The sequence below is a fragment of the Plecotus auritus genome, assembly GCF_963455305.1.
Source record: "Plecotus auritus genome assembly, chromosome: 1".
Classification (NCBI taxonomy): domain Eukaryota; kingdom Metazoa; phylum Chordata; class Mammalia; order Chiroptera; family Vespertilionidae; genus Plecotus; species Plecotus auritus.
In genome coordinates this window covers 64332866-64357293 of record NC_137770.1, presented here as the reverse complement: position 1 = coordinate 64357293, position 24428 = coordinate 64332866, and the positions used below count along the sequence as shown (strand labels likewise).

Genomic DNA, 24428 nt, shown 5'->3' with positions numbered 1-24428 from the left:
ATAGTTAAATGGCTGACCACACTTACACTTGGCCAGCAGGAGAGGGGATTACCTATTGCCCTAAAGTGGATATTGTCAAACTTCTTATTGTTGCCAATCTGCCAGGTAAAAATAGTAACAATCACTTTAATTTGTGTTTCCTGACTTTTTGTTAGGATAAGCCTCTTTTTTGGCTTTTTATATTTCTTTCGTGTTATGTTACCTGTTTATCACCTTTGCCAATTTTTCTAAATTATCATTATTTTGATATCCCTGATACATAGCATGGTCATTTGAAGATAAATGCTCAACTGTTTAGTGAATTCAATTATACCATTAAAAGTAATTAAAGCCTCCATAGAAATACATAAAGTATGTATGGCACAGTGTTAGATCAAAAGGAAGAATGTAAATTATGTGCAATAGGAAATGATATCCATGTATTGGAACATAGGCTGGAAGGGAACAACTAAAATAATAACAACAATAAAGTTAGAAATAGTAATTAACACTTATATAGCACTTAACAGATGCTAAGCATTGATCAAAATGTTTTACATGTATTAATGCCTTTATTTCTTACAACAGCCCCTATTAGATTTCTTTGAACCTGCTAAATCATAATCTGTACAAGTGGCAAAGCCAAAATTTGATAAGCCTGGGCAGTCTGATTCCAGAGGCTGCACTCTTAACTACTACATTATACTAATATTGCTTTAAAATAAATTCCTTTATAATTTTTATGCTATTATTTCTCAACAGGTAATACCCGTAGAGAGCGGTCAGGGCCTTTTCAGTCATGGAACTTCGCAGAGCATTTGTATCTTAGTAGAGTCGTGGCCCTCTATTTTGCAAATTTATAAATGCCATCAAGACAGTACAGCATATCCATGTGGCTGGGTCCCAGGGAATTGAGCCATGTTAACCAAACTCACAAGAGACTGACAAATTTATAAGTCAGAACAATGTCAATTTTGTTCATTTATACTGAGAGCTTTTATTGCCAAGAGAAATACAATATTCATGGCAGTCCAAACATGTTCTTTCTGCTGGGAAAGTCTAAACTGAAAACCAAATTAAAGAGTAAAAAGCATCAGGGAGAGCAGCGTCAAAGCAATGGGAACTGATTGAGCTTGGGAAATAGTATGATCACAGAGTAGTTAGAATGAACCGCAGTCTAAAAACACAGGTGTATGAGAAAACTCACTCTTTCTTTATTATTTAATTTCTGTTCTCAATCTGCTTCCCACCAAGCTACTAGGAAACCTAACTTCAGTCATTTTCTTATTTTCCTCTCATCCCAGTGATTTCTGAAATCCTATGCAAAGCAATGCATGTTAGAATGGGTGTGGAGGGTCATATTTCACACCACGTGGTCATTGACTTTCCATCATCAGGCTGCCTAAGTTGCCGGTGAGATATCCCCGTCCCTTCTAGCAAGCTGTCTGCTGACAATTCTGTGCTTCCCATGAGGTACAGGAGCTTTCAAGTGACCTTAGCCCCAACTTGGGACCAAACCTGCCTTTCCTTCTATCAGCCTGTTGTCCATGTAGCCATTCCTGGGATGTGGAGAATATGTCCTCTTGGTCAGGGATACACTGGCCTTCTTACTCTCCCTCCCTCACTCTCACTTCTAAAACCAAGAGAATTGCATTCCCACCTGGGGGTGTCCCACCTTCTTGGTTCTGGCCAATTTCTGTGCTTTGAATCCACTCCTCTCTGTGGGACTTAGGCTGTGTACCTAAATCCAAGATGACTATTAGGATCTTTTTGTTCTGGCAGCTCTATCCCCTGACATAATGAGCACAGAAACAACTGTTAGCTTGGGTTTGGTGTGGAAAGCTAGAAATACTAAAAAGTTAAGTATAGCTCTATGCAAGTATAGGTAGGTAGGTAGGTAGATTGGAATAATATCTCAAAATTTGCTGCCACATAATCTCATTTAGGGATGAGAACATCCAGGACTCTCTCTCTCCCCTGGATACTGTTGGCATTCAGTAGGGTCTACAGTAGCCAACTGTCCTTTTTCTGAGTTCTGTAACAGCTGTACAAAACCTCTGCCTTCCACTGTTACTCCTGACAGACATGCTACATTCACTTTCTATCATATTTTCCTTCTGTTGCTGCCCTGCAGATGTCCTATGGACAGCCGGAGCCATCTGCCTACATAACAATTGGCAACACATAATGAGGTGTCATTTACTCCCAAAGACTCAGTAAAAGGGCAGCTGGAAGAGCACAATTGGAGTCTTGCTGCCCTGAGGACAGGGACTGCTTCCTGACACAGGGCCTTATGTTTTAAGGCTCTGCTGTCATCATTTTTAAATTCTTAATGATTTTGTAACAAAAAGACCCGCACTTTGCCCTCGGCCCCACAGTTATGTAGGAGGTTCTGCCAAAGGGTCATCATCTCAAAGGGGCTTTGCAAGGTCTGCATTTGGAGACCTGTTTCCAGGGCTTCTGAGAGTGAGAAACTGTGAAAAGAATGAGCTTTCAATTGCACTTAAGGATTCAGTTAATGGATAATTTTGGTAGGTTTGGCTAAGAGGTACCTTTTATGGTCATTTTTTTTTCAGGTTCAAAACTCTTGGGCTTTTCGATTGATTTTAGTAATTCTAACAGTCCTATTTGTGAGCTTAATGTGCATACTCTCTTTTTCATTTACAGCTGTACCCATAGGTTCATTTATGGCTATAGCCTCACATATATAAACTGAATAGAATAAGAGAATGTTTGCAAACTGTAATTTGGAATTAATTCAAACAGCTGTTTTCAAAATGACCAGTAGTTTAATTGGATGGTATCTTTCTCCAACAAAAATGTCTGTTAAAGCCTAACTGGACCAACACCATTGAGCAGTCCTAAGCTAATTAAGTTGCTGACACATGCATCACTAGGCATTCTTTGATCATAAGCTTACCATTAGCTGTGGTACTAGCCTGAGAAACAAGCATGACACCTACACTTCAGGCTCCCTGATAAGGTTCAGAGAGAGAGACAGAGTGCTGAGAATTAGTTTTATCAACCAATCCTGCTCCATTCCTTCCTGGCAGGATTAATGAAACACTCAAGGAGTTGTGGGTAAATGATAATTTCATGTCTCCGAAAAGTTATAGTTTTTTAAAAAATATTCGCATTGTTTCCTGTAAAGTGAAAAATAACTTGGGCATGGAGACTCCAAATCAATGTATTATCCCACTGGCTTGGGAAAACAACCACCCTTCAAACTAATCTCTCTATTTATGGGAATCAACAGATGATTCTGTCTTCAAACAAGGATCTGTGCGACCTTCCAAAGAACTCGGAATGTCTTTCATCACAGAAGGAAGAATGCTGTGGTCTATTTTTGAGATGATTTATGGTACTTGGAGATGAGCTTTGTGTGTCTAGCCTTCGGCCGGCATTCATTGACTTCCCCAGTAAGTAGCATCATGTGTCAAATGTCTCTTGGCACTTAACACATTATATATATGCCAAGTGCATGGATTGGCCATCAGACTAGAAAGGCCCTATATTCTCATTAGCACTGCCCTTCTTTCCTTATTATATTACTTAAATCTGCCAATAAGGAAATCAGAGAGTTTTTGTTTTGAATGTTTATACAACCTAAAGTAAAGATGTGTTATGATCCAGTAAATGGTGTCAATGACAAACTCTAAATTAATGGCATTGCAAAGTAAGTAAAAGAATAGTGGGCCCTAGCTTGTTTGGCTCAGTGGATAGAGCATCGGCCTGCGGACTGAAGGGTCCTGGGTTCAATTCTAGTCAAGGGCACATGCCTGGGTTACAGGCTCGATCCCAGTAGGGGACATGCAGGAGGCAGCCGATCAATGACTCTCTCTCATCATTGGTGTTTCTATCTCTCTCTCCCTCTCCATTCCTCTCTGAAATCAATAAAAGTATATTTTTTAAAAAAAAGAATAGTGGGAGCCAGGATCCACGGGTTCAAGGATTATCCCTGCCCTTACCAGCTGTCTATCTGAGGATATTGTCCTCTCTGAGCTCCATCTTTTAAAATACCCAAGTTGAGGCTAATGCACAAATACACAAATGAAATAATAACAAATTCAGAATAATGGCTTCATGGGGTTGTTTTGAGGTTTAACATAGATTATGCAGGTCAAAAGGTTTTATAAAGGGTATTCTTGAAAACTAATGTTGATTAAAAATTGAGACACTATGGAAAAATTCTGGGTAGATTTTATTTATTCCCAATCTTGGCTGCATTCCCAATGCCCAAGCTGCATCCATATCCATTAAATCAGAATCTCTGGGATTGGGATTTAGACATCAGCATGCTTGTCTATCTCTCCAGGTGATTCCAATATACAATAAAACTTGAGGATGACTCAGGGGAAAAGAAAATCATTTTCAGGGTTTGCTTCCCATAGCTTGAGCAAGAAGCTTAACAAATGATTTGGTTATTGGTTCCCTCGGGCACCTGGGATGCTGCAATTGCTGAAGAAATATTTGTTGATAACACTCATCCACATGACTATAAAGAGAGTTGAAAACTCTTCACATTAAGTCCACATTACTGCAACTCATTTCTTGTTTAATGAGTTATTCCGGAGAAAGGGCAGTGCCTGTCAAAAAAATTAAAAGGACTTAGCATAAAAGCCGGTGGCATGTTGACCACAACCACACAGAAACGAGTAATGAAAGGAGGCAGGAGAGAAAGACGAAGCCCTGCTGGGGGCCTCGGCCAGCACGTGTGCAGTCAGCTTTCCCTGCCTGCATGTGGTGTGCAGCGGGCTGCCTTTGGTTGGTGTCTGGCTGATGGTGGAGGATGCCAGGAAAGTGTGAAAAGTCTTATAAATGTGTCCTCTGAACATCGCTGACAAGCAACTGGACTGCAGCTCTCCCATCTGTCTCTGGCAGGGCTTCCATCAGCCTTCCAAGTCCAGGAGAGCAGCTGTGTGATAAATCACTCAGCAGCCCAAGAAAGTCCAAGTGTTTTCTCATGGTGAAGAGGCGGCTGCCCTCCAGGTGGTGGTGTCTGTGGAAGAGGAACAAGTCCTGTTGAGCCGTCTCATGCAGGGAATTAAGTAAAGGCTTAGAAAGGGTCCTCAGAAAACCTAGGGTCTAATATTGTTGCACGAGGCTGGGAATTTTATATATGTGATCACATTTAATGCTTGCAGCAGCTCTACAAAGTGGGTATTCTATTGCCCCTATTTTGCAGATTCAGAGCCTAAGGCTCTGAAAGTGTAAATCACTTTCTGCAGATCACATGTCTAGGAAATGACAGAGTGGAGGACTTAACCAAGTGGGCTGTCTTCAAATGTTTGTCTTCTCTATGATAAGGACCTAAGTCACCCAAAGCTGGTCAATCAACCGAACTCTTCACTCAAGCAAATCATGTTTATGCACTTCTCTCATCCTTGATTCATTTCGTATATTACTTTCATCTCAAAATGTAAATCAACCTATATGACTGTGTCATGTCACATAAAGCCTCGCTACTTAGTATGTATTCCAGGATCCAGAAGCATCACCTGAGAGCTTAGCGGTAATACAGATCGTGCCCCACTGCACTTTAACAAGATCTCAGAGGGATGCATAAAAGTTTACAAAGCACTGGCCTACTTGGAATTCTTTACCTGAAAAGGAACTTAGGTCAGTGATTCTCACATTTGTGTGCATTAGAATTATTTGATGGGGAGGGGTTAAAAGGAGATTCCTAGATCCTTTGCCCAAGCTTCTAATTTGGGATCTACTGAGTGAGACCTGGGCAATATGTGTCCTAACAAGCAGCCCAGCTGATTTAGCTAGAAGTGATCTGAGAACAAGACTGCGATGAACATTAACTCAAGAAGTATGGCATCTGCCTTCATTTCGAGATAAGACAGAGGTCAAGGAGGGGAAGGCAATGATAAGGTCTCATGGTGCTAGGTGACACAACCAAGAAGAGACCTCTGTCCCGGAAACACACTAACCACACCAGGGTCAGGACTGTAGGCCTTGGAGAAAATCACTGCCCAGCTGCTGCCCCTTTATTTGTTGTAGTATTTTAGAATTCTGGATCCAAATGCAGTTGATTAACTCCTCACTGTGAAAGGAACATTCTGCAGACAGTGTTGGAGAAATCAGTGGGAATCACTGCATCCCACTGAGATCTTTGGTCTCATAGATCTGGTTACATAGACATACCTACTATGTCTGTATGTGCTCATGCATACATTATCTCATCTAACCCCTGCAACATCTCTGGGAGGTGCCATTTTCTAGCTAGTAAACTGCAGAGTCAGGGATGAAACCCACCTTCCCGCTTCAGGGATCTCTCTGTTGTACAATTACCACCATCTGGGGAAAGTTAGAAAATTTTACCTAGAGACTATAAGCAATTAGTGGACCATAATTTGTAAACCCAACAGACCCAGTTAAAATCATGCTTAGATCATAGTTTTAATTTTATCATCTAGACCAGGGGTGGGGAACCTTTTTCCTGCCAAGGGCTATTTGGATATTTATAACATCATTCACTTAATATAATTCACTTAATATAAATTTATGTTGCTATGAAAAAGCTCCTAGATTTATTGAATTTTGAGTCCCACCTATGGTTGCCTTGGCAGGGCCACACTAAATGATTTCTCAGGCCTTGTATGACTCTTGGGCCAGGCAGTCCCCAACATTGGAAATCCAATATCATCCCTAGTGCTTCATTGCATCCCTTAGGAAGAAAGGCAAGGGGAAAAGAGTGCTTTTATTTAGAAATCATACTGGACATATCGGAGTGATCACTTCATAAAATATATAAATGTCTCATCAATATGTTGTACACCTGGAACTTATATAATATTGTATGTCAACTGTAATTTAAAAATAAAAAATTTTAAATAATATTTTTCTTTGGGATGTAATAAGACATGGTGGAAAAGCATAATTTTGGGTTAAAATCATGCCTCCTCCATTTATTAGTTGTGTGATACTGGGCAAATTTTTATAATATCTCTGAGCCTAGTTTTTCTCATCAGTAAAAAGACTCATTTTGACACTTTTTAATCGCATAGTCTGACACAATGCTTGGGACCTAGTGAGCACTTAGTGCCTCTAAATTATTGTTGAAATAAACATGTTTATTCTGATCAGTATTTTCCCCCAGATAATACGCACAAAAGCTTTCTTTATTTCACTCTACTTCATCTTCAAGATTCCCTGTCTCAATAAGTAGCCTCACCATCTATCTATTCAGGTGCCAGCATATTTGGTGTCTGGTTAAGGCCACCTTCCTGGTCCATAGATGGCTGTCTTCTCATTGAATCCACACATGGCAGAGCAGAGAGAAGTGAATTTAAACCTAACTAATAATAGTCCGTGCTTATTTTACTTTCTTCCTATGCTTTGCCACTTAATTGAACCAGTGTTCAAGCTGGGTCATTCTTACTTTTGAAACTATTGTCAAATCTGAAGACTAATTCCCATACCTGCATCACAGTCTAATTCTGTTCCTCACTAGCTCTCTGATGGGCTGTCAAAGTAGTAGCTACAAAGCTGGTCTTCTCTCTGTCAAGTATCTCCTATTCTTCCATGCCACTGTTGAGGTTCCCTTTGTAAAGTGTAAATCATATTATACTACACAAAAAATAACCCTCCTTTGTAAATAGAGGACATTCCTCACCTGGAGTGTCACTATTTCCTTGTTATTGGATTCAGCTTCCATGGGCTGGACTAGGGCACTGCATAGGTAGTGTGTCTTCAGGGGGTCACCTCTGAAGGCACAGTGTTCAACTGTCCCTCACTAGTGATAATTTTGGTTACTGGTCAGAGTGGTGTCCCAATGAAAATAACTTTAAACTTATATAAAAGTTGCAATAATGAAACACAGTACAAAGAATCCCATATATACCTTCAACCCAGAGTCATCTACTGTTAACATTTTATTTCATTGGCTTCATCATTTGTTTTATGTGCATATACTAGTGGCCCAGTGCACGAAATTCATGCATGGGGGGCGGGGAGGGGGTGTTCCTCAGCCCGGCCTGCACCCTCTCCAATCTGGGACCCCTCGAAGGATGTCCTACTGCCGATTTACAGGGATCAGGCCTAAACTGGCAGTCAGACATCCCTCTCACAATCTGGGACTGCTGGCTCCAGCCGCTCACCTGCCTGCCTGCCTGCCTGATTGCCCCTAACCACTCTGCCTGCCAGCCCGATCACCCCCAACTGCCCCCCATGCCAGCCTGCTCACCTCCAACTGTCCCCCCTGCTGGCCTGCTTGTCCTACCTCCCCTCCCCACTGGCCTGCTCACCCCTAACTGTCCCCCTGCTGGCCTGCTCACTCCAAACTGCCCCCCTGCTGTCCTGATCACCTCCAACTGACCTCCACTGATGGTCTGCTCACCCCCAACTGGCACCCCTGCTTGTCTGCTTACCCCCAACGGCCCCTGCCATCCCATCCTGGCCTGATCACCCCCCAGCGACCCAAAGTCCCAGCCCCTCCTTTTTTTCTTTTTTCAGCACCTCCTTGAGTGGAGGCTAGGGCCAGCTGGAAGCAAGTATCTAGGATTTATTTATCTTCTATAATTGAAACTTTGTAGCCTTGAGTGGAGGGCAGGGCAGGCCAGGGTAGGCAAGAAGCTTGGCTTCCTCCATCGCCGGAGCAACCCAAGCCTCCTGCTTGCTCCAGCTCCATGGCCAGCCTCCATCTTGGTTGGGTTAATTTGCATACTCGCTCCTGATTGGCTGGTGAGCATGGCTTGTGGGTGTAGTGGAGTGATGGTTAATTTGCATGTTTCTCTTTTATTGGTGTAGATAATTTTTTTCTGAACTATTTGAGGGTAGGTTGCATACATCATGAATTTTTATCCTTAAATACTTCAAGTATAGATATATTCTCTTATGTAACCTCAATACTGTCAGCAATACCAATAAATTTAAAATTGATATATTTTTAAAATTTATCTTTATTGTTGAAAATATTAAAGACGTCCCCTGTTCCCCCCATTAGCCCCCTAGAACCCCGCTCCTGTCCTCTCCCCAGGTCTTCCCCACATTATTATCTGTCCATGGGCTATGCATATATGCATATAAATTCATTGGTTAATTTAGAAGGTAATTAGGATTAGATGAGATCATGAAAGTAGAGCCTCATGAATGAAATCAGTGCCCTTATAAAATTCCTAAGAGAACTTACTTTTTTAGGCTCTATTATGTGAAAATACAACAAGAAGACAGCCATCTATGAACCAAAAAGATGGCCCTCACCAGACACCAAGTCTGCTGTCTCCTTGAACTCGGATTTCTTAGCATCAGAACTGTGAGGAATAAATATATCTTGTTTGAATACTCAGTTTATGGTATTTTTGTTATAGTAGCACTAAGACACCTTTAATCTGAAACATTTTCATGGCCTTTGTCTTTTTTTTTTTTTTTTTTTTAAGGATACAGTCTTCTTCCTTTTTTGGTTAGGAGAATATTAGTCATATTTTTAAATTTTTCTTTATTGTTACATTCAAGTTGTATATTCAACCAAAATACCATATAGATGATGGTGTGTGGGCATCTATCACATGGAGCCACAGAATGTCCATCTACCTCTATTGATTTTGATTATGCTGTCAAGTTGGTGTTCAGTTCTTCACTATGTAGTTACTACTTTTTACCCTCATAACTAATAACCAGTCTGATAGTTTAAGACCATGTAAATATTCTTCTCTTTATTAAAACTTTCCCCTAGATTTAACAGTATTGATGAGTCTCGCTTGATGTAATTTTACTATGATGGTTGCAAAATAATTATTTTCCAACTCCTATACTCCCTCCACATTTACAAGTTGGCTATCAGCATTCTATTGTAAGCAAGAGCCTTCCATTTTTACTCATTCATTTATTCATTTATTTACCTATTTATTATCAGTATGGACTCATAAATTTAATATTTTAATGGTTTGTAATTCATAATTGCACTTACTTTGGTACTAAAATTATCCCAGATGTGGCTAGTTGAAACTCTTTTCATCTAGCACCTTGGTCCTTGTGAAATGACCCGTAATTTATTTAAAGTGCTTTCTTACTTCCAGGCTGATATTTTGCCTAGTCAACCATTTCTTCAAAGAACACTGGTTTCTTTTAGTGGATAATGGTTTTAGAGACCAAGATTTGGGTTTTAGGTAATATCGTTGCTACTGGGTCTTCTTTTCTTTTTCTTTTTTTCTTTTTTTTTTAGCTTCACCCAAGGATATGTTTATTGACTTGAGAGAGAGAGAGAAAAGAGAGACAGAGAGAGAAACATTGATCAATTGCCTCCCATACGTGCCCTGATCTGGGACTGAACCCGCAACCTAGTTATGTACCCTGACCTGGAATTGAACCCCTACCTTTTGGTGTATGGGATGACATTCCAATCAACTGAGCCACCCAGCCAGGGCACTACTGGGCTTTCTTTAATTCTTGGTCCTATCAACCGATAGAGGTAAGAAATAGTTATGTGTGTGTGTGTTTGTGTGTGTGTGTGTGTGTGTGTGTGTGTACAAAAATACATTTACTATACATACAGATGCACACATACTAACATATACTAGTATATAGAGATATATACCTGCATGTTTGCACATGTACATTACATGGGTAGACATAACTTACAAATTATCAGTTCACACTGATACCTCCAATTGAAATTTATGGTCATGAGTTCTTTCTTGTCTTCTCTCATGCTTTATTTGAATGTCCCTTCTTCCATAGTGAGAACCCTGACTTCCATCAATATTAAAATTTCAGACTTGCTTTGCCCATATTTTTTTTTACTAACAAAAAGGTACAAAAAAGAATTTAGAATTTGTTTGCAATTTTTCTTCCCTCAACCCTCATGCTCAATTTTGGCCAAAAAAAAATATGGCTATATGGTCAAATATTGTGTTCATGAATTACTTACATTTGTTTCTTCTTACCTTCCTTCCTTCCTTCCCTCCTTCCTTCCTCCCTTCCTTTTTTCCTTCCTTCCTTCCTTCCTTCCTTCCTTCCTTCCTTCCTTCCTTCCTTCCTTCCTTCCTTTTCCCTTCAGTGTGGTTACCATATTTATTTGAAATATAATTAGTTTATTTTGTTTCTTTCTACTTTCAGGTTTAGAATTTTCTTTCCTTTTCTTTCTTATTGGTTTAATTTTAATGTTTGCATATGTAAAACATTCACTTGCTTCACATAGTCAACAATTTTCCTTTTTTCTCACACAAAAAGTAACACATTTATTTATTCTTTACTTTTTCACTGAATGTTATCTCCTGGAAATTCTTCCATATCAGTTCATAGATATCTCCTTATTCTCTTTTACAGCTGTATAATATTCCATTATATGAATGGACCTTTCAACTAAGCTCCTATGCTAAGATACCTAGGTGTTCTCTATACTTTACAACTATAAAAAATGTTGCATTGAATAAACTTGTGCATATGTATTTTTGTATTGTTGAAAGTATATATTAGGAGCAAATTCTTAGAATTAGTATTACTGAGTCGAAGGATAAATGCATAATGTGTTTTTATTACATGTTTTGAAATTCCTCTCCATAGGAAAACGTACTGTCTTGAATTCCTCCAGCAATGTGTAAGAGAACCTGTGTCCCCACAGACTTGCCAAGAGAGTGAGCTGTCAAGCTTTTGAATTTCTGCCAATCTCATAGGTGAGAGTACCAATGTAATTTTAATTTGCATTTGAGTTATTACAAGTGAAATTGACATATTTTACATGTTTAAGAACCATTTTCATTTCTTCTTTTTGTGAATTATCTACATATTTTACCCATTTTCTATGGTATTTTGTGTTTTTCCCCAATTGTTAATTTTTTAATATTATTAGTCTATCATTAGTGATATATATCTTACAATATTTCCTTCCAGTTTATCATTAGTCTTTTTACTTGGCTTATGGTGTTGTTGTGGGGTTTTTTAATACCTTAGAGGTTTTTATTTTTTATATAGTTAAATCTATCAATCTTTTCTTATGTTGCATATGAATTTTTAATCATAGTTAGAAAGCCTAAGTTTTATTATTTGATTTTAAAGGCATTGGAAATATTCTAAAAGCTAGCTATACCAAAGATGAAAATAAAATAAGAACTGTGAATGGGAGAAAAGACAAAATACTCTGGGGCTCTGATTAGAGTTGTCAGAAAAAATACAGGTTGCCTAGTTATACTTGAATTTTGGATAAATAATGAATAATTTTTTTTAGTGCAAGTGTGGTCCCAAATATTGCATGGGATATACTTATACTAAAAACTATTTGTGTGGTGTGTTTTTTTTAGCTGAAATGCAAATTTTACTGGGTGACATATTTTTATAGATCTGGCAACCCTAACTCTGAAGAAAGATAAATCCCTAATTTAAGCATATCCCCTGTTATCCATTCATCCTAACTTGGTCCCCTTGCATTCCAAGATTCTCTCAAGGTCATTGATTCACCTGTGCAGCCACTGTTCCCTTTCCTGGTCCATCACAAAAATAACAATTTTTGGAGGTAAGTAGGATGTAATGCATAGAGCATGGACTTTAGAATCAGACACTTAGCTTTTAATTCTGGCTACATAATCTCTGGAAGTTTATTTACTGTAGATGAGCCTCAAATAATATCTACCTCACAGAGCTTATTTTATATAATTGAATAAGTTAAATGGTGTTGACATATTATAAATGTTCTATAGTTGTTATCTATTGATGTTTATTAGGCTTATGATTTCAGCATAGTAAATGTAGCTTTTTTTTGTCTGCAAAGGAGTTTTAAGTCATAGCATCCTGTTCTGTTAGTGTGCAAACTCATTCCTCAGATGAGGAAACCGCAATGCAATTCATCATCATTGTGCTAGGGACAGAGCTCTTCAATGATGCTTCCTAGTGGGAAGATCAGCCCAGCACAGAGATGGCAGGTTGGATGATGCTTCTGGGCAACTTGGGATGTTATATGGTATTGGGAAGGGGTGAGATGGACATGACACAGAGTAAGGGAATGGAGGGCAGGAATTGGCCAGGAGATAAAGACAGATAGTGGAAGAAACTGAGGGGATTTAGCCAAGACAAAGAGTTAATGAGTAAGGAAAATACACAAGGAACAGAGTAAGAGCATAAAAGCAAAGAAGAATGTAAGAGAAGAAAGTAAAAACAAAAAAATTTAAATCACTAGAGGAATAGCAGAGCCAATGAGATAATATAAATAAATGGTTAGACAAATAATTGGGTGAATAGGAAATCAGTGAAGAGAAGATGACTATAGTAAAAGGGTTTGCTCATATACCATATTTTGTAAGTAGCTTTCACCTATAACATCACATTTAATATCCATGGTAACTGTGTGAGGTGAGTGGGGTAGATGTTATTTTTCCCATTTTACAGAGTGAGAAATTTGAGGTTCACAGAGGTAGTTAAATTACTTGTCCAGAGTTGACATAGTAAAAGTAGTTGCAAAGCCAAGATCAGATCCTACAGCTCCTAGCCACTTTCCCCATATTCCCTCCTGGTCCTTTAGAGCCCCAGGGACTGTGGGTAGGAGATTGAAGGGCAAAAGATCTAAATGAACCCAGGGATTTCCTGAGAAAGATTCATAGGCCCACTCTATGGCAGGGACCGCATTCTGAATTGTTCTAATCCTTGTAAAAAATAAAAATAGAAGTCCTTCAAACTAAAATCTAGGAGGCAGCTCCTCTAGGTTGCTTCTCTTTGATCTAGCCAATCCTCCACTATTTGTGAAGTGAACCATAAATTTGGCTTGCTTCACTTCTTCTCAAAACCTGCAGGCTACCCACTCATCACAGAAGCCAGAGTGCAGCTTCCCATCTCCAAGCTCATCTTCCAGAGTTTAGCCCTGTTCTTTGGACAGAGCCAATGTATTTGTTGGCAGAAAACTGGAGGAAGCACAATTTCCCTATAATTCTGAATTCCTCCTTTGATATCCATTTACAGTTTTTGTCCCTCATGCTCCAGTGTCCACAATTTAATCTGAATCAGATTCAACTCTAATAACCCTGGGAAGCCACAACACTGCTGGAGGAGAAAGATTTATACACACAATTCTTTTATCCATATGTATATATTTATTTATTTCAGAGAGGAAGGAAGACAGAGAGATAGAAACATCAATGATGAGAGAGAATCATTGATTGGCTGCCTCCTGCATGCCCCCACTGGGGATCGAGCCCACAATCCGGGAATGTGCCCTGACCAGGAATCGAACCATGACCTCCTAGTTCATAGGTCCATGCTCAACCACTGAGCCACGCTGGCTGGGCATATATACAATTCCTTTTCATAGCAAGAAGAAATCATTGAAATAACATAACTTCTTTCTAAGAGCTTTCTGCTCTCTGTTTGAGGTCATCTTATTTAGTCTTGACTCTCTTGGTTAGTCATCTGTTTCTAATCAATGCATGTTCAGTAGAAAGTTAATAAAACAAACATAGTCCATAATGATAATACCATCCTTGGGTTGCAATAAAATACCCATATGGTCACTTGCATGTCTCTTGATTTTCAAAAGTGTCTGGGGAAGGACCATGGAGATAGTGAGTGTTGGAGTGTGGCAGGAATCTTGTGAGGGCTGAGAATAAATGACTTTCTTCAGAATGCTTATCCCCAGTCTAAGAGCATGAATTTGATGAGTACATCTGTCTCAAAAATCTTGCCTTTCTTTTCTGTATTTATCACAATTTGATTTCTGTCGGGGAGGTACTTTCTAAGATGAGATTCAAGCAGAAAATAAGCTAAATCACAGTAATTTCCCTTCCACTTGCATTTCTATAATGTGCAAGAGTGTGAACCATGTACTCCTAGTTTATCTTGTCTCTTATACCTGCTAATTAGCCATAACACAATTCATAACCCTTGAAATATAAACGTAATCTTGCTCTTCTTTTTAGTATTTACTGGCCATAGCAATCATGGACTGTGGTAGGCAACATCTGAAATGTCCCCGCCCCCACAATTATCTCTACCTTCTGTGTAATCCCCTCACCTTGAGTGTGGTCTGGATCTCGTGACTTGTTCTAATTCATAGAATATGACATAAAATGATAAGCTGTGACTTCCAAGAATAGGTTACAAAAGGCTATGTTTCTGTCATGCTCTTACTCCCTTGCTTGCACTCTCATTTGCCCTCTCACTCTGATGAAGACGGCTGCCATATTGTGATCTACCCTGTGAAGAACCCAACAAGGCAAGGAACCAAAGGAGGCCTTTGAACATTAGCCAGTGGGGAACTGAGGCCTTCAGCCCAACATCTCATAAGGAACTGAATCCCAACAACAACCATGTGAGTGAACTTAGAAATGTATACTTCTCCAGTCAGCCATTCAGATGAGACTACAGGGCCAGCCCTGTGAGAGATCCAGAGCAGAAGACCCAACTAAACCCTGCCTACAGAAATTATAAGATAATGTGTTGTTTTAAGCCACAAAGTTTTGGGCTAATTTGTTATGCAGCAATAGATAGCTAATATACATACTCTTACTCAGTGTCCTTGGTGACCACCATGAAAGAATGAAAATACATGGCCCTTGACTGCAAAGAGTGTGTGTTCTAGTTGGGGACACACCATAGACAAAACTTAGCAACGGTCTCTGAGTCACAACAATACAATGCACATAAATTAATAAACCAAATCCCTAAATGTCATAGGAGAACTCACAATTAAATAACCCTACAGGGAAAAGGGAGGTGAGTGAGGGGGAAAAGCCCTCTCACAGATGTGTTGTGGCACAGTCTAGATGATGAGAGAGGAGGACGAGATCTCAAAAAATAGAAATGGAGACAAGGTTCTATGAAATTAATGGAAGATAGAAAAACAAGAAAGAACCAAGGATACTTCTATTCCCTAGAAGTGATGAATGGCTTAAAGCCGATGTTTTCTTAGGGATGCTGCAGCCATTCTTACTTTATATGGGAATTATAGATGATGGCAAGCAAGCACATGCAGCTCACATGCCTAGCACAAGTTGACACTCAATAGGCATTTTGAACAATTTGGTGAAGGTTCAGTCATCATACAGGAGATCTTTCACCCACTGAGGGGACAAGAGTTTTCCAAAGGAGGAATCACAGAGTTTCTGAACTCAAAGTGTCCTGGAGTCCTGGAGAAATTCTGTCTTTCTCCTCTTCTCCCTAACTTCAAGATGCAGCCAACTTATGTGGATGGTTCCGAAGACCTCCTGTAAGGCTAGGCAGTCTGGGCAGAAGAGACAATATGTGAGCCCATCATTGAAACCCTACTCATAACACTCTGTGCAGGGATCTTGGGCAACCCTGACAGTATTCAGTGGTTCTGCCTACAGGATTATAGGCTCAGATGCAACCATCCATGAAACAAAAACTTGAATAGTAAATTATGAATATGCGGTAATTTGTAAAAAATAAAAAAAATACATGGAATTTTTAGGCATATGCAGATTTTCACTGATTAAAACCAGCTACTGTTTTAAAATAAAATACTATATTCCCAGCACACTATATGTTTTATTTCACTCAATTCATACACAAAATTGTTTAAGATGGTGCCATTATATTTTACAGGTGGAGAGACCAAGAAAGAGAGAGTAGCAGAGGTAGGGTTTTAACTCAGGTGAATTACCAACAGCTCAACTCCCAGTCATTTCTTCTATAAAGCTTGTGTGTGCTCCCTGTCCAATAAGCCCCCATCACACTTTGAACCCACTAATGTTATAAACTAAAAATATTATATAGTAACTATTTAGGATTTTGTGAAACCTTCTTTAAGAGCATTCATAGCATGTGCCTGGCACATGGTGGACCCTCCAATATTTATAGAGTAAATGGGCTAATTTTAGCAAAAAGAATAGTAATTATGCTAAAGAGCCAACCAGAGACTACTTCTCCCTCTCCTCTCCTCTGATTCCAAAAAAGAATACACCTCTTTTAAACAGGTACTTTTGTAGCTGCCTCAGGGGTTTGGAGACCCCTGGAAGCCAGAACCCTCTTCCCTACACTCCACCCCCCAACCCTCAGCCCCAAGTAGCCTCATCAGATCATTCTAGTCTGAGCACAGAGCCTGGGACCCTAAACATACATTCTCCAGCTTGTGTAGAAATTTGTTTGTTCATGGAGCGAGACTCAGGAATGACTTAGCATGACTCAGTGAGAGCCCAGGGAAAGTGAGGGCTGCTGTGGTTTCTCCTCTTCCTGTGGAAAGGTCAGCTGATCCTTGGCCTGAGCTCCAAGCTGCCAGCCTGACATCCCTGCTCATTCACTTGGTCCACAGCTCCTCCTTCTCCTCCCTCAGGGCCAGGATGACGCCTCCAGGGATTCAGAGCACATCTGAATCATAGCAAGAGGTCCAGAGGGAGGAAATGAGAGGTGAGGACAAATGTTCCTTTCCTTGGCTGAGTGGATAATAGTCCCAGTTGTCATAATAACCAGCAGTCATTGGGCATGTCCGGAATGCCAGCCACTGTGTGAAGGGCTGTAACGCACAATAAATGTTAACTCATCCTGTTATTGAATGGTTACTCATCCTGTTATTGAATGCTTACTCTGTACCAGACACTATTCTAAGAGATTTTACAAGTATTAACTCATTCAGTCCTCACTATAACCTGATGAGGTGGGTCCTATTATTATCATCACCATTTTACAGGTAAGAAAAAGGAGGCAGGGAGAGAATAATTAACTTGATCAAGGCCATGGATCTGGACTGTGGTAGAGAGGGCTTCGAACTCAGGCATCTTGGGTTCAGAGCCCATTCATTTAACTACTTAACTATAAAGCTAATCCTTGCAAAAGTTTCTGCAGTGGTTACCATTCTTCCCATTTTACAGATGAGGAAGCTGAGGTTATAAGGATGTTAAATGACTGGGTTAGATGTAGAAGCAATTAACTGGGGTAGGAAGAATGGGACTTTGTTCTGGCTGTAGAGCCTGAGCTCATTCCCTAGCACCATGCTGAACTGAAGCTCCAATAGGGTTTCTGACAGAAAATATTTACAAATCTCTAGATGGGCAGCATGGTCAGGGACTGTTCTCTAGAAGATTCTAAGGCTGCTGATTGTATCCTTGCAGGACACCCTATTCTCAGAATGGCTGTGGCCACCACCCACCAACAAACCTAATGCCCTTCCTCAAAACTCTCACAAACCTGAGGCCATCCAGCCTGGCTCCCAGTCTGCCCAGTGGGGTCTCTGAAACTCACTTCAGGATCCAGGAGGACCAGGGCACAGGACCTGTATGGGCTCCACCTCCTGGCCCTATGATCAGACTGAGAAGCTGGGATGCCAGATGAAATTGCCCATGTGTACTACCTTCCTCCTAGTTCCCAGGCCCCTCTGTTGCTTTTTAGGAGGTAAAGTGGATGGCTGCCTCTTGAGGAGCATCAGTTGTCCTTGTCCAAGTGCACACTGGTTTTCAGGACTGAAATTTTCAATTACTTTATAGGTTTGGCTGGTGCCTGGTCCTTGAGAGAGGGTCAATGACTAGGATGAAAAGGTGCTACTAGCTTACTTTTTGCCTCTGAGAGAACCACTTTTTGATTCCCATCCAAGCATGTGGTTTGAGTTTCCCTGGCCAGAAACGGTGACTGGGGCCCAATCTGCTCTGTGTCCATAGGAAACTTCACCAAGGTTTACGTATGGAAAGCATTTGGAGCAGTGTCAGCCTTGGCTGGGGGGACACGTGGGAAGCAGCCGGCAGTTCTGCTCTCAGCTGCCAGACTGCAGAGAGAGGCCCTCGCCTCCTTCCACAAGGTGTTTCCAATAAAAGGGGTTCACTTCCTTCATTAGAAACAAAACAAACACATATTGATAATGGCATGGCATTTTTTCAGGAAAAGAGGAAAACAGTTTTCAAATGTCCTTGGTGACCACCTCTGGTGCACCTCTGAGAAGGGCTGGTGTGGGAGGAGAAAAGTGTATCGATGGGGAAAACAAGAGGAGCACCCCCACAGTTTCATCACTAAGCCTGGATCCCCAAACAAGAGGGTGGACAGTGTCTGCTTAGCTGCACCATAAACACCCAGGCTTGAGGAGACAGAGCCTCCCCTCCCTATTGGGCAGATCAGGCCCAGAGCCAGGGAGGCAGAAGAACCTGACCAGCAGTCAGGAAAGGACTGCAGTTAGAACCTGCAATGCCTAATGCCAGTGAGCCCTTCTTTCTGGCAAGTTCCGTTTCACACCACCACCTCACCAATTGAATATGCATCTACAGTCATGTACCACTTAATGGCAGAGATACATCTAAGAAATGCATTGTTAGGTGATTTCGTGGATGTGTGAACATCCTAGAGTGCACTTACACAAACGTAGGTGGTCTAGCCTAGCACTACAGGTAGGCTGTACGGTATAACCTACACCACTCCTAGGCCATAAGGCTGTCTAGCATCTCACTGTAAAAAACAACACAAAATTCAATCAAACACAAGCGAAAAAGATGCAATGAAGGGTCTCAGTAATCGTGAGATGTGTGAGGCTGCTGCCAGGGTGGCGCAGCACACTGTTTACAACAAACATTTTTTTATAAGTAGAAAGAGTACACTCTAATAACTAAAAGTATAAACCAGTAACATGGTCACTTATTATCACTATCAAGTATTATGCACTGTACATAACTGTATATGCTACACTTTCATATGACTGGCAGTGCAGTAGGTTTGTTTACATCAGCATCACCATAAACACAAGTAATATTGGCTATCACATTAAAATGGCTACACCAGCACTAGGTTATAGGAATTTTTAAGCTCCACTATAATCTTTTTTAAAAATATATATATAGTGTGTGTGCTCCCAGACCATGTGTGTGCACACCCTTCTGCAGAAGTTAAGATATTTGCCTTACTATCTGGCTCCTGAGTATGCTTTGTGTTCTACCAGGACTTCTGAATTTGGGGGCTCACCTTACTCCTAACATTATGCATACAAGTCTTCCATCATATATGTGTCTATAAATATTTTCCTCTATCTGTGGCTTGTCTTTATTCTCTTGACAGAGTCTTTTAAGAGCAGAAGTTTTAAATTTTGATGTAATACAGTTTGCAATATTTATTTATGAATCAACCTTTTGATGCCATGTCTAAGAAATCTTTGCCAATTCACCATCCCTCACAGGATAACTCTGAGGGCAGGACAGAAAGAAACTCTAAATTCTTTCAGTGCTGGGAGGGACCTGCAATCGAGTAGAAGATGCAGGCCCAACCAACTGGTCGCTGCTCTAGATGGCTACAGCTTTCCCCACTTGTGAAAATGCAAGCTTCCTGTTCTGTGTTTAAGTTACTGCTGCTTGAATCAATTCACTTCTTGGGAATAGGTTCCTGGATCTTGTATTGATCCATAATTGTGTGCTCCTCTTCTTCCTTTATTGTATGTAAGGCATTGAACTTGTCTCTCTAAACAGAGGTGAAAGAAAAAAAAAAAAGAAAAGAAATCTTTGCCAAATCCAAGAGAATAAAGATTTTTCTTCTAAAGAATAATAAAATAAAATAAAAAAATATATATTTATTAAATTGATTGGGTGCCATTGGTCAGCATGAACATAGAGGTTTCAGGTGTGGGCTTCTATGTTACAATATCTGTATATTGCACTGTGTGCCCACCACCCAAAGTCAAATCTTCTCCTGTCACCGTATATTAGGACATCCCTCATTGATGGAACGTTGTTATGTAGCACATGACTGTACTCATGTGTGGTTGATGCTCTAAGGCATTGGGTCTCAACTGGGATTCATGCTAAAAATGCCTGGAAAGCTTTGAAAAACAACAGTAATACCCAAAACTCATACCCTGAGATTTCTATTTAATGGGTCTGGGATGAGGCCACAGCATGGGTATTTTTAAAAGCTTTTCAGTGCTGTTCATGAGGTTGAGAGTCACCAGATTGAGAGCTACTTTATGGGGTACAAAAGTGAAAACAGTGAGTTTTCTTTCTCCCATGAGTTCACAGGGAGACAGGCAGATATGTAAATAACTCTCAAGCTCCAGTGCTAGGTGCTATAGAAGGTCTGAGAAGGATGTGTGATCCCGACTGAACCATCCTGTCTTCACCCAGAGCACTAATTTGGGTAAGTAAACTCCTGTTTATTCCACCTAAGTAAAGCTTACTTGCCTTTGCAGGCCTATCTTAAATCACTCCTCTTCCCTTTTTAATAAGACACCAAATACAGTTGGTGTACCTCTTCTCTAAACTCATACACTACCAGGCTGTAGGCAAACAATCCAGGGCTAAATTATATGTGATTTCTATTGTTACACTAGAGTAATCATAAAATGAAAGCTCCCATTTATTCAGGGCATATTATGTGCCAGGCACTCTGCTTTATGCTTCCCATACATTGCTGCAAACATTTGCAGGAGCTCTGTGATGCAGGCATTGATATACCTATTGTACAGATGAAGAATCTGAGACTCATCGATGTCAAGTACCTTGCCCCAACCCGACAGCTAGTAAGGACATATGAATCCAGGTCTATATGCCTCCAAAGTTCTTTCATGTCCATCATTTTATATCAAACTTAAGCGCTCTTTATTATAACATGTATCCCTCATACATTGTTTTGTAAGCTATAAACTTCTTTGATATTCATTCTTTTATTTAATCCTGACTACACCCCTGCTATCAGCTCTGTTTGACAAGCAAGGCAATAAAGACTGGAAAAATTAGGTAAAAGGCTCAAGATCCCATATCCTGGCCATGAACCCAGCTGTTCTTATTCCAAGTGCAGGGCTATTTCCACTGTTTTCATATGCCATGTGCCAAACTCTGTTCCTCGTTGACCTGAAGTCCCTTGAGGGTTTTACGCTGCTCCTGTATTCCCTTCAGATCCCAGAAATGCAGCCTGTTGCTTTAACTGATTTGCCAAAAAGTAGTAAGAATGTCCTCATGAGGCATCCCGGCCCCAACGACCTGAAGAACAAAACCCGAGCAGTTCTTTGGGGGCTGGGAAGAACTATTGAGGAGGAATGACTGGTTCTTTTAGTGCCATGACTAAGTTATGTTATTTTTTTAAAAGGTTTCCAGTCACTATTTTTGAAGGTATGATTCCCAAGTATCTACATTAGCTAGCAGAAGCAATGTGAATTAAGTGACCATGGAATGGACCAGTGGAAAACAGAAAGACAACTTCCATCGCCTCCCCCACAGTCTCTTATTTGAGTCACAGTCACCTCCCTAGGACATAAAAGTGTCTTTTTATTTATTTAGTCATATCCCACCTCATTTCCCAAAGGACTCAAGTGGTTTTGTAATAGAGGAATAGATACAATACATACTAAAGATAAAATATAAACAAGTAATGACAACCCTGGCTGGGAAAAAATGTAAATATAAAAAGTTAAATCCAAGGAAAAATACTTTATTAGTCACAGAGGAAAAACTGCCTAAAGCCCTAAAGATTGTAGTTCATTTAAAATAGACCTTTCGTGTGTGGGGTTCAGCTAATGAGGTCTTTTTTTAAGAGCTCAGTAACTCCTGTGTGGTTTTACTTCATGCTGGATATTGACACAAAAGAATGATTAAAGCAGTGAAAATATAGAATTTCTCCCCAGGATGTGGTCACCGCACTGTATTCATGCATCCCTGGTTAAATGGTAGGTAACGTTTTCCAAGTCTAATGTTGCCAAAAGACCATGTCAATGCTTTGTGCAGAACAGAAATTTAATTGTCTGAATCATGCACATTCATTTACTTGGCAGATATTGTGACAACAAATCATCTGCTAGGAACCATGCAATTCACTGGAAATTCCAAGGCAAATATGGCCTGGGCCCTTTCCCGTAGAGTATCCGTGTCTAGAGGAGTAGACAGGCTTATTAATATAAAATCAAGATTTGGAAACAGCCCAAATGCCCATCAGCAGATGAGTGGATTAGAAAACTATAGTACACCTACACAATGGAATACTATGCTGCTATAAAAAAGAAGAAATTCTTACCATTTGCAGCAGCATGGAATGACCTGGAGAGCATTATGTTAAGTGAAATAAGCCAGGCAATGAAAGAAAAATACCACATGATCTCACTCATTTATGGAAAATAAAGAACATTATAACCTGATGAACAAAAAGATAGATACAGACGCAGTAAAGCACCAAACAGACTGTCAAATTACAGCGGGAAGGCAGGGGAGCGTTGGGGAGGTGGGGAAAGAGATCAACCAAAGGACTTGTATGCATGCATATAATCACAACAAATGGACACAAGACACTGGGGGGTGGGATGAGGCTGGGGGAAGGTCAATGGGGGGAAAAAGGGAGATATATGTACTACTACATGTAATACTTTAAACAATAAAAAAATTAAAAAATATATATATAAAATCAGCACAATTGTAATCGTGTGATTCCAGGGGTATGCATAAGGACTGTAAATGCAGACACGGGAACAACTGCTTCCCTGAAGCCGACAGGTGTATCTTATTTTCTAACCAACACACATCCAGTTACCAGGACACTGGGATTCTGAGTTGAGGTAGCCATCCTTAATCAAGTGGACCTGGGGGAATCTTAGAATAAATAACTTACCTTTGCAACTTGTTAAATATCTCTGTATTTTTTATTTAATTGTGTGGAGAAATGAAGCAGGGAAAAAAAGGCAGCAGAAAGGAGAAATGTATGGAAATATGGCAGAAAATATTTTGTCCTATCCAGGTTAGTGAGGTGGATCTTGGCATAGCATAGGGGTTTTGTTTTTGGCAATCCTCCATTGGAGAAAGGTACTTTCAGAGACACAATCAGCTTTCTAGCAGACCATGCATCCATTCAAACCACCTAGTACCACATTTAAAACAAAAATATGGCAATTGGAGAGAGATGAAGTTGGCAGGTTTGTCTGCTGCTGATCAGCACCAAAATCTGGAAGCCAGTAACAAAAGTGACCAAGTCTTTTAAGTCTGCAGAGCTCCAGTGCGGACTCCAAAATTTGGAGCAACCTCTTCTGGCTGACCTGGCTGAAAAATATTTTCATGGCCATAAAAAATTTAGAAGCACTTTCTAAACAATATGGGGGAAAGCAACCTGCGCTGAAAGTTTGCTGAGACTGATTCCAGTCGGTGGGTCTGGAGAATCCCCAGAGCAGGGCTCCATGGAAAATCAGTACATTCCCGGTGTTAGCTCAAGGCATGATATGTGCTGACTTTCTACAATAGAAACAAAGCTGATAAGATAACTTTTAGAGAAAATAACCTGCTATTTCTCCTTATATTAACTCATAAGATGGAAGGAGGGTGAAAAAACAACAAAAGCAAAAAAAGGAGTTAAGAAATAATGAATACTGGAAACTCAGGGAATCAGCTAAAATAAAGACCTGTAGTGAGTAATGTGCACACTTGTGACCAAAAACTAAGCCACCAGGAACTAGAAAGACTGAACTCAAAAACTGAGTGTCTGAAAGATGACATTGGGTTAAGACCATGGGCCATGGGAGAACCAGACCCCTGGGGTTTGGATCCCAGCTTCTAAATTATATATATATACTAGGGGCCCAGTGCACGAATTCGTGTACTGGTGGGGTCCCTCGGGTTGGCCTGGGA

General features: G+C 40.3%; 1 protein-coding gene across 1 annotated transcript in view; it reads right to left on the bottom strand.

Moving 5' to 3' along the window:
- Positions 1–4164: 4164 nt before the first annotated feature.
- LOC308234726 (putative phospholipid-transporting ATPase IM) overlaps positions 4165–24428 on the bottom strand; it is a gene marked incomplete at its 5' end in the record, with an annotated part of 86960 nt that continues 66696 nt past the window's right edge. The window contains one exon of the mRNA XM_080643005.1: positions 4165–4978. Coding sequence (XP_080499131.1) covers positions 4792–4978 — 187 coding nt within the window. The 3' untranslated portion in view covers positions 4165–4791. The remainder of the gene's footprint in view (positions 4979–24428) is intronic.